At 33.1% G+C, this 12,125-nt stretch overlaps 4 protein-coding genes and 1 non-coding gene across 6 annotated transcripts; 2 read left to right on the forward strand and 3 right to left on the reverse strand.

Annotated features, from left to right (window-relative positions):
- Nucleotides 1-1,668: 1,668 nt before the first annotated feature.
- LOC116339019 (elongation factor 1-alpha 1) lies at nucleotides 1,669-5,548 on the reverse strand. The gene is made up of 4 exons (XM_031764621.1): nucleotides 5,431-5,548; nucleotides 2,849-3,677; nucleotides 2,217-2,710; nucleotides 1,669-2,071 (listed from the first exon to the last, which is right to left on the reverse strand). The coding sequence occupies exons 2-4, from the start codon at nucleotides 3,669-3,671 to the stop codon at nucleotides 1,997-1,999; spliced, it is 1,392 nt and encodes a 463-aa protein (XP_031620481.1). The 5' UTR covers nucleotides 3,672-3,677; nucleotides 5,431-5,548; the 3' UTR covers nucleotides 1,669-1,996.
- Nucleotides 3,807-3,883, reverse strand: LOC116339360. Its single transcript, XR_004200989.1, has one exon. It is a non-coding gene; the product is annotated as a small nucleolar RNA snR61/Z1/Z11 (small nucleolar RNA).
- An 887-nt stretch (nucleotides 5,549-6,435) lies between the features above and the next one.
- Nucleotides 6,436-7,381, forward strand: LOC116339027 (mediator of RNA polymerase II transcription subunit 7). The gene has a single exon (XM_031764633.1). The coding sequence runs from the start codon at nucleotides 6,672-6,674 to the stop codon at nucleotides 7,329-7,331; it is 660 nt and encodes a 219-aa protein (XP_031620493.1). The 5' UTR covers nucleotides 6,436-6,671; the 3' UTR covers nucleotides 7,332-7,381.
- Nucleotides 7,382-7,724: 343 nt separating this feature from the next.
- LOC116339032 (mitochondrial inner membrane protease subunit 2) lies at nucleotides 7,725-8,615 on the reverse strand. Its single transcript, XM_031764637.1, has 3 exons — nucleotides 8,436-8,615; nucleotides 8,192-8,365; nucleotides 7,725-8,087 (listed from the first exon to the last, which is right to left on the reverse strand). The coding sequence occupies exons 1-3, from the start codon at nucleotides 8,521-8,523 to the stop codon at nucleotides 7,831-7,833; spliced, it is 519 nt and encodes a 172-aa protein (XP_031620497.1). The 5' UTR covers nucleotides 8,524-8,615; the 3' UTR covers nucleotides 7,725-7,830.
- A 33-nt stretch (nucleotides 8,616-8,648) lies between these two features.
- Nucleotides 8,649-11,843, forward strand: LOC116339017 (poly(A)-specific ribonuclease PARN-like). Of its 2 annotated transcripts, XM_031764620.1 has the most exons (11): nucleotides 8,649-8,767; nucleotides 8,875-9,075; nucleotides 9,147-9,450; nucleotides 9,524-9,818; nucleotides 9,951-10,072; nucleotides 10,141-10,256; nucleotides 10,341-10,503; nucleotides 10,572-10,627; nucleotides 10,803-11,050; nucleotides 11,112-11,191; nucleotides 11,665-11,843. In XM_031764620.1, exons 1-11 carry the CDS (start codon nucleotides 8,749-8,751, stop codon nucleotides 11,756-11,758), a joined length of 1,698 nt encoding a protein of 565 aa, XP_031620480.1. In that variant the 5' UTR covers nucleotides 8,649-8,748; the 3' UTR covers nucleotides 11,759-11,843. The 2 variants fall into 2 exon arrangements, with proteins under 2 accessions (XP_031620480.1, XP_031620479.1); XM_031764619.1 differs by lacking the exon at nucleotides 11,665-11,843 and having other exon boundaries at nucleotides 11,112-11,646.
- Nucleotides 11,844-12,125: the final 282 nt, after the last annotated feature.

Genomic DNA, 12,125 nt, shown 5'->3' on the forward strand with positions numbered 1-12,125 from the left:
TTAAAGATTTGGATGGATTATTCTCTTATTTTTCCTCTGTTGCTTAGCGCTTTTTTTAATTGTTTACATTTTGTGAGTTAACTTAAAAAAAAAAAAACTGAAGGGATGGACTGAAACTAAATTAAAAGAATAATAATAATAAAGACAGTTTTATTTAGATTGATGAATAATCACATCGGATGCTCATCTTTGTTTACTTTTTAAAAAATGAAAAACAATCCTTTAATGTAATTAAATGACATACAACAGCATGAAAATAAATAAAATGGTAGAAAATAGAGCGTCTGTGTGAGCACCGAAAAATGAATAACATAAGTACCATGCATAATGAATCGATGGATTCAAACCAATTTAAAAATTAAACAGGCGAAAACGATAATTTTTTTTTTATTTTTTGTGTTTTTTTGTGAAATGTTTTACATTATAGTCCGTTTTTACTCGTTCAATTTATTCCTTTGTGTTCATTGAAATCAAATGTAATAAACAAAGAAAAAACTAATAAATTTAATGCATGGATAAAATGAATGGCCACGCTTTTTTATGGAGTATGTTGATTGTTGACCGATTGAATCAACAAAATGTATACCAAGTATTTGTATTTTGTGTTCGCTCGTATCAATTCAGCTGAACGTATTTAACAATTAATAGAAGCCAATTGAAAAAGGAGGAACAAACAAAGCAATATGTTTGTTAATGCAAAATATTTTTTTTTTTTGGCGAAATCCATTGTGAGAAATGAAAAACAAATTAAAATGTGCATTTTGTATAAAAAATAGCACACTTTCTGCAGAACCATGGAATCATTTTGGTGCAGACAATCGCCAATTCACGAATTTTTCCCAATAAATATGTCTACTTTGTTATCATAGCAACATTGAACACCGTTTAGATTTTTGAAATTATCATCATTCATTTCGATTTTTGCATTCATTAAAACAACACTGATAAGAGAGAAAAAAAATCTTAAACAAACTATAATGTCGCGCCCGAATCGAAAACTTGTATCTGTATTGCATTATCAATATGTGAGTTGTGAAAATCACTGAGTACTGATCAATTTTATTTTTTATAATCCACGTTTTTTTCTTCTGAATGCCGAATTTTACGTTAATTTTTTAAAAAATAAAATATGAACGAAGACATCTAATTTGACTTATACTTCTCTTTTTTCCACTGATTGGTTTTGAAAGAAGCTGTATAAATGTGTGGGTTGGAATTTTTTTAGTCAAGTGCATTTTGGTATGGTCTCCAAATGTTGGGAACACTAATCAAACTAAGCTAATTTATAAAAAATAATTTATCAAGAAGATGACAAATATTGTAAAGAGATGTGAATGCAATAAAACGACCTTAAACAAAATTGGTGCTTTTTCGTTTTTTATCCTCACATTTTTATTCTTTTTTCATTTAGTAATTTATTACACAGAGTTTTGATGCTTGAAAGAAGTTACTATAATTAGCAATCATGTATATCATACAAACCTTTCACCAAATTGTTGAATATCATTCAGAAACTAAAAAAAATAACAGACCAAATTCAGCCAATTGACAATTGTAGAAGGAAGTGCCAAAAAGGAAACAAAATAAAAATTGAAAGAAAACTCTTTCCATTTTATTCCGTGCAATCAATTTCTTTTATTTTTTGGGCTATAATTAAATACTTTGATGTTATTTTTATGTGTGTTTTTTATTCATTTTAAAAAATGCGGATTACTGAAAACAATGTTACCATGGGATTCCTACTTTTAAATAGAGTTTATATTTTATTTTATCTAAAAAAATAAAACGTGTTGTTTCGATTCATTCTTTTAATTGGGGTGCTTGAATGTGTTGTATATAAAAATAAAAGTTTTTTTTAATTCTCTTTATTTTAATACGGAATGAAGTATAGCTCGTATTCTTTTCGTCGGAATTCTTTGCGATGGAAGAAGTAATAACATTTTTTCAAAAACCACGTTGATGTTAAAAGAATTGATGTGAAATATTTGTTAGGTTGCTATTTCTTGCCCTTGGTGGCTTTTTCGGCGGCTTTGGTGACTTTACCACCTGAAGCGTCCTTGAAGTTGACGGCCTGCGTGGGAGAAAAGAAAAGAATAGAAATAAAATAGATTTGATTAGTTTCATGTTTTTGAACTGTTTTTCTTCTTTTCTCTTTTTTTTTTAATGAAATTTTATTGAAAACCAAAGTAAAATGGCGAAGTAATGACGACTCTTACCTTGATGACACCGACAGCAACAGTTTGTCTCATGTCACGCACAGCGAAACGACCCAAAGGTGGGAATTCTTGGAAGGATTCAACACACAATGGTTTAGTTGGGACAAGGTTGACAATAGCAGCATCACCAGATTTGATGGCTTTTGGATTTTCTTCGGTGGTTTTACCCGAACGACGGTCAACTTTTTCTTTGATTTCAGCGAATTTGCAAGCGATGTGAGCGGTGTGACAATCCAAGACTGGAGTGTAACCGTTCGAGATTTGACCTGGATGGTTAAGGACAATAACTTGAGCGGTAAAGTCAGCAGCACCCTTTGGTGGGTTGGCTTTTGAGTCACCGGCAACGTAACCACGACGCAATTCTTTGACTGAGACGTTCTTAACGTTGAAACCAACATTGTCACCGGGAACAGCTTCTGGCAAAGCTTCGTGGTGCATTTCAACTGATTTTACTTCAGTTGTGATGTTGGCTGGAGCGAAAACAACAACCATACCTAAATAAAACGAAAAAAAAAGTGTCGACGAATTAATTGTTGAGTAATTTAGTTCAGTTTAAAAAAAAATCCAGCTCGTAATCATTTGACGAATTATAAAAATGTTGTAAATTAGCATAAGTTTAGAAAAATAATTACCTGGTTTCAAGACACCAGTTTCAACACGACCGACTGGCACTGTTCCAATACCACCGATCTTGTAAACATCTTGCAATGGCAAACGCAAAGCTTTGTCGGTTGGGCGAGATGGTGGGAGGATGGCGTCCAAAGCTTCAATCAAGCATTTACCATCAGCTTTACCTTCTTTACGTTCGATGGCCCATCCCTTGAACCATGGCATGTTGGTTGATGGTTCCAACATGTTGTCTCCGTGCCATCCTGAGATTGGAACGAAAGCAACAGCGGCTGGGTTGTAACCGATCTTCTTGATGTATGAGGAGACTTCTTTCTTGATTTCCTCATAACGTGATTCGCTGAATGGTGGTTCAGTTGAGTCCATCTTGTTAACACCAACGATCAATTGTTTTACACCCAAGGTGAAAGCAAGAAGTGCGTGTTCACGGGTTTGTCCGTTCTTTGAAATACCAGCTTCGAATTCACCGGTACCAGCAGCAACGATCAAGACAGCGCAATCGGCTTGTGATGTTCCAGTAATCATGTTTTTGATGAAATCACGATGGCCTGGGGCGTCGATGATGGTGACGTAGTACTTGGCTGTTTCGAATTTCCACAAAGCAATATCGATGGTAATACCACGTTCACGTTCGGCCTTAAGTTTGTCCAAAACCCAAGCGTATTTGAAGGAACCTTTACCCATTTCTTGGGCTTCCTTCTCGAATTTTTCAATGGTACGTTTGTCGATACCACCGCATTTGTAGATCAAGTGACCAGTAGTGGTTGATTTTCCAGAGTCGACGTGTCCAATGACGACAATGTTAATATGGACCTTTTCTTTACCCATCGTGAACTATGTTTTGAATCAAAACAAAAAATCGAGAAAAAAAACAAAAGAAAAGAAAAACACTCTGTTAGTTACCTGAACGATTTAGCCTATGAAATATATTGAACTTAATTCAAATTGATTTCTTGATATGAATTCTCAGTGGGTTTTGGTATTTTGATTCTCTACATTGATTTTCAGTAGCAGAACTGGGATGAATATCATCATTAAATTCAATTATGAACAAAAATTTGTTCATAAGCTCGCAAAATCAATTTGAATAAAAAAAAAATCTTACAAATGGAATCACAGAATACTTTGCTCAAGAAACTTATCAAATTGCTAGGAATTGACTATGCACGTGTTAAAACGATGGATTTTTAGGTTAGAAAATTTGGCCACGCAAATGTCGTTGTACAGTGAAGAAATCACGTTAAGAAAAGAAAGGAGGAGAAATGAACAGTGAAAGAAAAATGTGCATCGATTCAATGAAGCAAAACGATGTCACACGTCTATTACTAACACAATCCAGTTAATTTGATTTAAGTCGGCTTTCAGTGGCTGCAGTTCATATATGCAGTCAATTGATTCAATGGCATGACACGAAAAAAAAAGAATTTCAAATAATTTATACGAAAATGTTTCTTCTTGTTTCTTGCGCATTTGCGAAGCGGAACTCAACACACATATGCGCACATACACACACACACATATATGCATGAGATACTTTCTAGAATGTCGGCGGTCAAAATTGATTGCAAATAAAAAATGTGGTGTTACATTCTCACAATGCTGACTCACGGCGATATAGTTTCGGCAAATATCGTTATAATATTTTTCAATTTTTTATTCGTATTTTTTTGTCGACAGCTTGTATAATTAAACGAAGGCAAAATTTCGAATTCCGTTGCGTGGAATATAAAATGTGAAAGAATGGCGTTTAAACAATATGGCGGCTACGTATAGCTATTTCATATGGCAACGTGCTTTGAGTCGCCGAAGCTAACCGTGACGATAGAGATGCAATATACATGATAAAATAAGAGAACCGGTGTTGAAGAATACAACTGTGTATGTGTATATACGTAGATTAGCCACTGGAACAAAGAGATTGTTCAATTTTTGTGTGTCGGCCATTTTGAAAATGAATCAACACTGAGAATATTTTGTGCAACCATATTCTTATTGTGAGGTTAATTTCATATGGTGAAATTGAAATTTAAAATGACTTGCCAACAAATATGGTACAAAAATTACAATAAAAAATTATATTTTTAAATGCGCGCGACGTGTGGCATCAATTGAAATAATATTTTTTTTGCAAACATATAAATTAAAGCCGAATTAATCCGGCCGGCAGCGAAAACCACGTGTCGGTTTCATTGAACACATAACGCTAAATTATTGCCATAAATCCGAAAAAAATTTGCAAACGCCTTCATTTCAATCATGTTGCAATTGATTTCGTTGCAAAAGTGTAAAAAAAACTTTTAGTTTCGCTGATGTTTAATAATTTTTTTTAAGTTCAATGAATCAACTCGTTGCTTTTAATATACACCCATCGATAGTTGCCACGTGCAATTTTTGAACACACTCTCACTAACAAAAAAATTATTTCCGAAAAATTACCGAAAATATCGTAAAAATGCAATAAATTCTGTACAATTGACTAGCAAATGATAAAAATTTAGAAAAAAATCGATCGAAGTTAAATTAGTAATCTTAAGCACTTCTGTGTGAAACCAAAAAAGTTTAAAATATTATCCAATGAGGCACTTACTTAGTAGAATATTTCAAGAGCGAACACAAATTATGTCTATACTCGTGTACTGACCCGAACAAAGTGAAAGAGTCTAGCGAATAAAATTTCCATTGTGGCCTGCGTTGCCACAAACACCGATACACCAACACGCATACACATATAACATCATCCAGTTGCGGTTCTTCCGCTTTTGCATGGAACGGTTGGTAACCGTGCATGAAACAATACTCTTTTTGCCGACTTGTTCGCATGTATTCGCGCTTTAATATGAGTGTAGTTGTAAAAACAGCAAAAAAAAACTTTCATGGAACCATGTTTTTTTTTGCTTTGTTTGAAAGCTAAGAAACAATTGTTGCATTCATCAATTCTATGCTATTGAATACATCGAAATGCATGTTGATTAAATTATTAGGCAATACGAAAGATTTCTAGAAACCAAACCCAACATTTGCATAGCTATTGCGCAAATTAGTCGACTTTAGAAATGTGTTTATCTTGCAAAAAAGGAAAAAAACACTTCCAAAATGATGGAGAAAACAGCCGATGCGGCTTTTTTCAAATTCAATAAATATTCGTATTTGGAATTGTATACAATATAAAAAGGAAACGGAAAAAAAACTGAAAAATCAATCCATAAGCATTTCAAATGAATTTCATTTTGAGTCATGTTTTCTAGAAGTAAAACTGTTGATTCAATTTAATTTGTGTGAATTGAGTTTGTTGGTATATTTATAGATATAGAATGTGGTTCATGTATTTTTTGTACATGACTGGTATTCATCTATGTCACACACACAATCACAATTACCTTTGAAAGGGTACCTAACTTGAAAAAAATTAAAAAAAAAAATTATTAATAATCTCGAACCTCAATCAACATTCTTCTCCATGAGCTCACACATATACAAATTTAGAAGAGTCGATTTTTTTCATTTCACTGTTTTTTTATGGGCTGCGCATTTTCAAGCGAATTCGCATGAGAGCGCCACTAATCAATATGAATAGCAAAGCATTTTGCTTAACGTTGTGACAGCGCTGTCAAAGGTCCAATTAATAAAACGATTGAATTGTTATGTTTACGTATGTCGTATAATCAGAAATTTTAGTATATTTTCAATCGATTTTCTTGGTGTTTTCGACCAAAATATTAAACAAAAAAATTGTGTTGCATCTGCATAGATTATTCGCACCTTGAAATAACTGAGCAAAATTCATTTAATTTGGCTCTAAACGACGCGCAACTAAATAACGCAATAACAATGTCGAATCCAGAAGTAACCCAAGTGATGTCTTTGCCTTTACCACCGGCACAATATTTCAATTTATACACGGATGAGAATATTCGAAAGAATCGGGTGCCAAAACCACCGCCACCAATATTGGACACATATCAAATGTTTGGCAATACATTTAACAACGAAGAAATGATCCGGTCACTTGAGTCACAAGGCATTCGCCGTCTGATACCACAACATTTTGATCGACGCAAAGAATTGAAGAAACTAAATCATTCGCTATTTGCAAACTTTTTGGATTTAATTGATTTGCTCATTCATTATCCGGATAGTCCGAAGCGTACGGAGAAAATTGAAGATTTAAGCCTGCTATTTGTCCATATACATCATTTGCTAAATGAATTTCGGCCGCATCAAGCACGTGAAACATTACGCGTTCTCATGGAAGTACAAAAGCGAAAGCGAATCGAAACGGCACGACGCTTTCAAAAACATTTGGAAAAGGTTCGAGAATTGGTTCGCAATGCATTCGCACAGTTACCCGATATTACAGAAACCGAATGCAAAATAGCCGACATTATAGCTGGTATCAATGAACCACCACCACCAAGTACCAACGAAACAACTGCTGAACACTGCGATCCCATGGATAGATTAATGTGTGACATTGTTGATAACATGTAGAGATTCATCAAATATTATTGTAATACACACAAATTATTGTGAAAATTGAACATTTCTCTTTTTTTTACTCATATTAGCTAATAAATAAATGCGTTTTTAATAAAACAAAAAATATATCGAGATTTAGACTAAATCAATAAACGGGTTGTTCCAAAATAATAAAAAAATATCAAAATATTCTGAATGAATTGTATATTCAGCGCATACTGAATCAAATTAGAGAACGGCAAACATGATGAATTTTACTACTTGGGAAATTCACTACCAAAAATACGATGAGTCTGATACATTAACATGAATAATGTTTAACACTTCCATTTTTCACATTTTTGTCGCATCATTACGTAGATAATGAAGAAAAAATAATTGAAATAAGTTAGAATAAACAATGGATTTCAATTAATATTGACCCATACAAACAAAAATAGTTTTTATTCTATTAATTAAAGGATGATTTATTTTTAAATATACATTTTTCTCGAGCATTTCATTGTCTATTCTAGTCTATGCTGCTGCTTGATTTTCCTATTGCAACTAATTTTTGTCGTTGTGGTGCCTCATTCGCTACACTTAGATTTTGCCACCTAGATGGTGGCCATACAATATATGTCGCACGGGCTGTCATTAATCCTAATGATACTGGACCAAATGTGTTACTATCTAACGAATGACCCGTATGATCTCCTTCAACCCAACAATGTCCGGGCGGAACTTTAACGTATGGTTTTTTATAGCCAATTGTTGGTACAATGTCACCTGGTAGAGTAGCATCGAGAGAAAAAGGGAGTAAATTAGATTAAAATTGAAATCGTTTCGATTTGTTTGAACAAACGATGGAAATGATGGAAAAATCTAAATACCTTGCAATCCAACGATTCGTTTAATAAGCTTTTGACTGGGATCTTTTGGTGAGGTCAAGGATATAATATCACCACGTTGAACGCTATGTACGTCTTTTAGAGCCCATTTTGACAAAAATACATAGTCTTCCGATTCTTCTGTTTTTGGATTCAAAGCCGGTTGCATTGATGTACCTTATGAAATTTATATATAAAAAAACTTGTTACATTTTCGATAACCATCCATTTGTGAAAATTTTCTTACCATCTACACGAGCAATGTATCCAACGGTATCAACGAATGTTATGACAATGGGAACGGTCACTACGACCGATTTTATGACGTGAAACATGTTTCCAAAACAACAACTAAGTCTATTTAAATCAACTCTAATTCATTGTTCTGGAATTTATTTTACATGTACATAATTTGAGGTTATATCATATTTTGATAATGTGTCAATTTGGTTGTCACTTTGTTTACGGTAAAGCTAAGGAAATAGTTGCATCGACTTGGCATTCTTTTTCAATTTTATGCATAAAGTTGCACAAGAATTATTAAGAGTTCAACTGCTGCAATGGATGTTACAACTAACAGTAAGTGGAAAAGTGATGCATCATAATTGTTTTGTATGCTCAGAAGGAAGAAAACGTGCTCACCAGTACAATTAACCTAAATGGATTATTATCATTTTTTTCCATAGATATCAAAGAAATTTTGGATGAATTTGACGATGTCATTGAGAAAACTGCATTTTTTTCGATTGACTCCGAATTTACCGGTTTACTTAATGAACGAACCGTGCCATTCGCCACACCATCCGAATTTTACAAAAAGTTGCACACCGGAACCGATGACTATATTATAGTTCAGCTTGGAATTACGGCATTTTATGTTAGCGACGGTAAAATGACACAAAGTTTATGAGGGAATTTTTTTTTGAATGACACATAAAAATGATTTCTCATTTCATAGACGATCCAGATACTTTTAATTACAAAAGTTATAATTTCTACGTGTATCCACAAAGTCGTGATCAAGTATTCAAATGTTCTGGTTCAAATCTCACATTTTTGGCCGGACATAATTTTGATTTCAATAAATTGTTCCGCGAAGGTGTATCCTGTTGTACGCAAGATGTTGCAACACAATTGCGCGCCAAATATGACGAAAGACAAAAAAGTCGCGAAGAAGCGCTCGAAGTTCGGGATGAAAGACCATCCAATTGCGATGAAGTACCAGTTCCACATGAAGAAATCGATAAGCTAGCTGAAGTCAAGTAATTGATTTATCCGCTTTATATAGTTTCATTTTATTTTTTTATGTATGATTTTTTTCTTGCACCGAAAAAGGAAAGGAATTCAGAAATTTTTGGAAAGTGACGAAAAAAAGGGCGAGAAAAAGATTACATTGGGCAATCTGAATGCTTTCCAACGCAAATTGATTTATCAAGTGATTCAGAAAGATTTCGATGACAAGGTAACAGCCACCAGTCAAACGATGAATAACCAAAAAGTCATTGTCATTGAACGAAAATGGTCGACGGAACGTCAGCAACAAGAAGTCAAAGAACAAAATGAATTTGATGAAAATGAATACCGAAAATTGGTCGGTCTTTCGACTGTGCTATTGAAAATTTCACAATCTGTAAGTTATTTGGACTTAGTTAAAATCACACCATCCATGCTATGAATTTATACGATTTTTGACATTTTCATTGCGTGGTATGTTTTGTTAAACTTGTAGAAAAATAAAAACAAATTGAATTTTTTTTTATAGAAAAAACCGATTGTTGGTCATAACATGTTCATGGATCTATTTTACTTGATTCGTCAGTTCTTCGAACCGTTAGCAGGAACATTGAAATCATTCAAGAAACAAGCACACAAAATTTTCCCCAAGTGAATATCACAACATGTAAATTTATGTTTCTTCATTTAACCATGAGATTTTTGTTTCATTTCTATAGCATTTTCGACACAAAGCACATTTGCAATCAAAAATTCCGCGTTGAAATTCCAAATTCGACATTGAAAAATCTATACGACTCAATTGCACAGGCTCCATTTAAACTACCGAAAATCGGTAAGTATCACATTTTTTACTGTGACTATTTCATAAAATGATAATTGCTACATTAAAAAAAAATCTCCATATAAACATCCAAAGAGCCCGCATCAGCCGAATATGCATACAACAAAACGAAAGAGCACGAGGCCGGTTATGATTCGTATATGACTGGTGTATGTTTCATTGCTTTGGCCAAAAAGTTGAATGTGAAAAATACCGAATTCTCAGCCAAAGCCACACAACTGCGTCATTTGGTCAACAAGTAAGTGTAAAATCGATGGCATTTGTTCCAATCAATTTCATCACAACTAATTTACATTTTTTTGACAGAATATTTGTAATGAGACTTACCGACATTTTCTTCATTGATTTGACTGGTGCCGAACGTAAGTCACGGTGCTGACACTCTAATTTAATCGATTCGATTTTTTATTGTTGCATTTTGTTGATGTCTGTGATTTATTTTTGTTAAGCTACCGAATAAAAATATGATCAGAGAATTTTTTCATAAATAGAACAAAAGAAAATGTTAATATATTGTCTTTTCTTTCATATGTTTAGCGACACCAAATCGTGATCATGTATTTCATGTAATATTCCCCGAAAGTTGGACCCAAACCGATCTCATAAATCATTTTCGCAAATATGGGCCGGTGTTCATTCGTTGGATCGACAGCACAAGCGCATTTGTATCATTGAAGCATCAAGAAAATGCATCGATTGTTCTGAATACGATTGAAAAACCAAAAGGCGTTAAGGTGTCGCCATTTTCAACGTATGTCCGACTTACTGGCGCTGATAATGAAGATGTATGTAATTTTTAATTGGAAAAATATGAATGAAATTTACTTAAATTATAATTTCACACAGAACGACAACGCCGAAGAGGAGGAAGCAGGAGGATCAGCAGCACAAAAGCGGTCATGTTATGTCGATCCAAATGCGCAAAGGTGGAATATTTATTTGGTTGTATTGGCAGTCATTCTGATTATTATCTTTTTCATTTTACCCGATTTCGTGATAATGTACCAATTAGAAGCCGCAAGCTCTTTCAAAACTTCTTAAAAAAAATCACTTCATTGTACAGGCAATTCAATTTAAAAAACAACCAATTCTAGGGTTCATTCAAAATCTCAATCTAAAAAGTATTAATATTATTATTATCATCATCATCATCATTATTATCAAAATCATTGTCGTTATTATTTATTCGTTTCGCATGTGATCAAAATATGTTCGCGATAGTAATTGTGTATTAAAATTTTGTAAAGTAATAATTAATCAATCAAACAACGATCAACAACTGAAGAAAAAAAATTCATTGAACCAGATATCTGTAGTTAGTGTTTTATTTCATCTGATTTATGTTTTGTATTTTCGCTCAACATTGATTCTATTCACAAAATGGAATCAACATTTACAGACCGACGAAAAGAACAAAATTGACGGAGACCAAAACTGAATCTCAACAGACTGAGTTCGTTAAAGAAGATGCATGGCCAGAAGAAAGTTTTTAAGTTTTATTATGGAACTGGAAACTTATATCACTATCACTTGGGTCCATTGAATAAAGTAATAATAATAAATAAATTTCAAATTTAATTTGCGTTTTTATTCATTTATATTTGTTTAAAAATAGAGGTTCCCAAAAAGTGGCTTGGATATATTTTTTCCAAAAAATCAATGGATAAATATCCAATCTCTTTCCATAAAAATATATATATAATATATATAAAAAAAGATGTTGATATATAAACTGCTACTATTGATTAATAGAGGATCAAGTAAACCTTGACAGCAGTACTTTGACTTTAAAATTGGTATTATTAATTGGTAAGTATCACGGTGTTAAACTGTATTGCTTTCGGATTTTTTTCTATTTAA

The sequence above is a fragment of the Contarinia nasturtii genome, unplaced genomic scaffold, assembly GCF_009176525.2.
Source record: "Contarinia nasturtii isolate CC-2019 unplaced genomic scaffold, AAFC_CNas_1.1 Cnas_scaffold_493, whole genome shotgun sequence".
NCBI lineage: Eukaryota > Metazoa > Arthropoda > Insecta > Diptera > Cecidomyiidae > Contarinia > Contarinia nasturtii.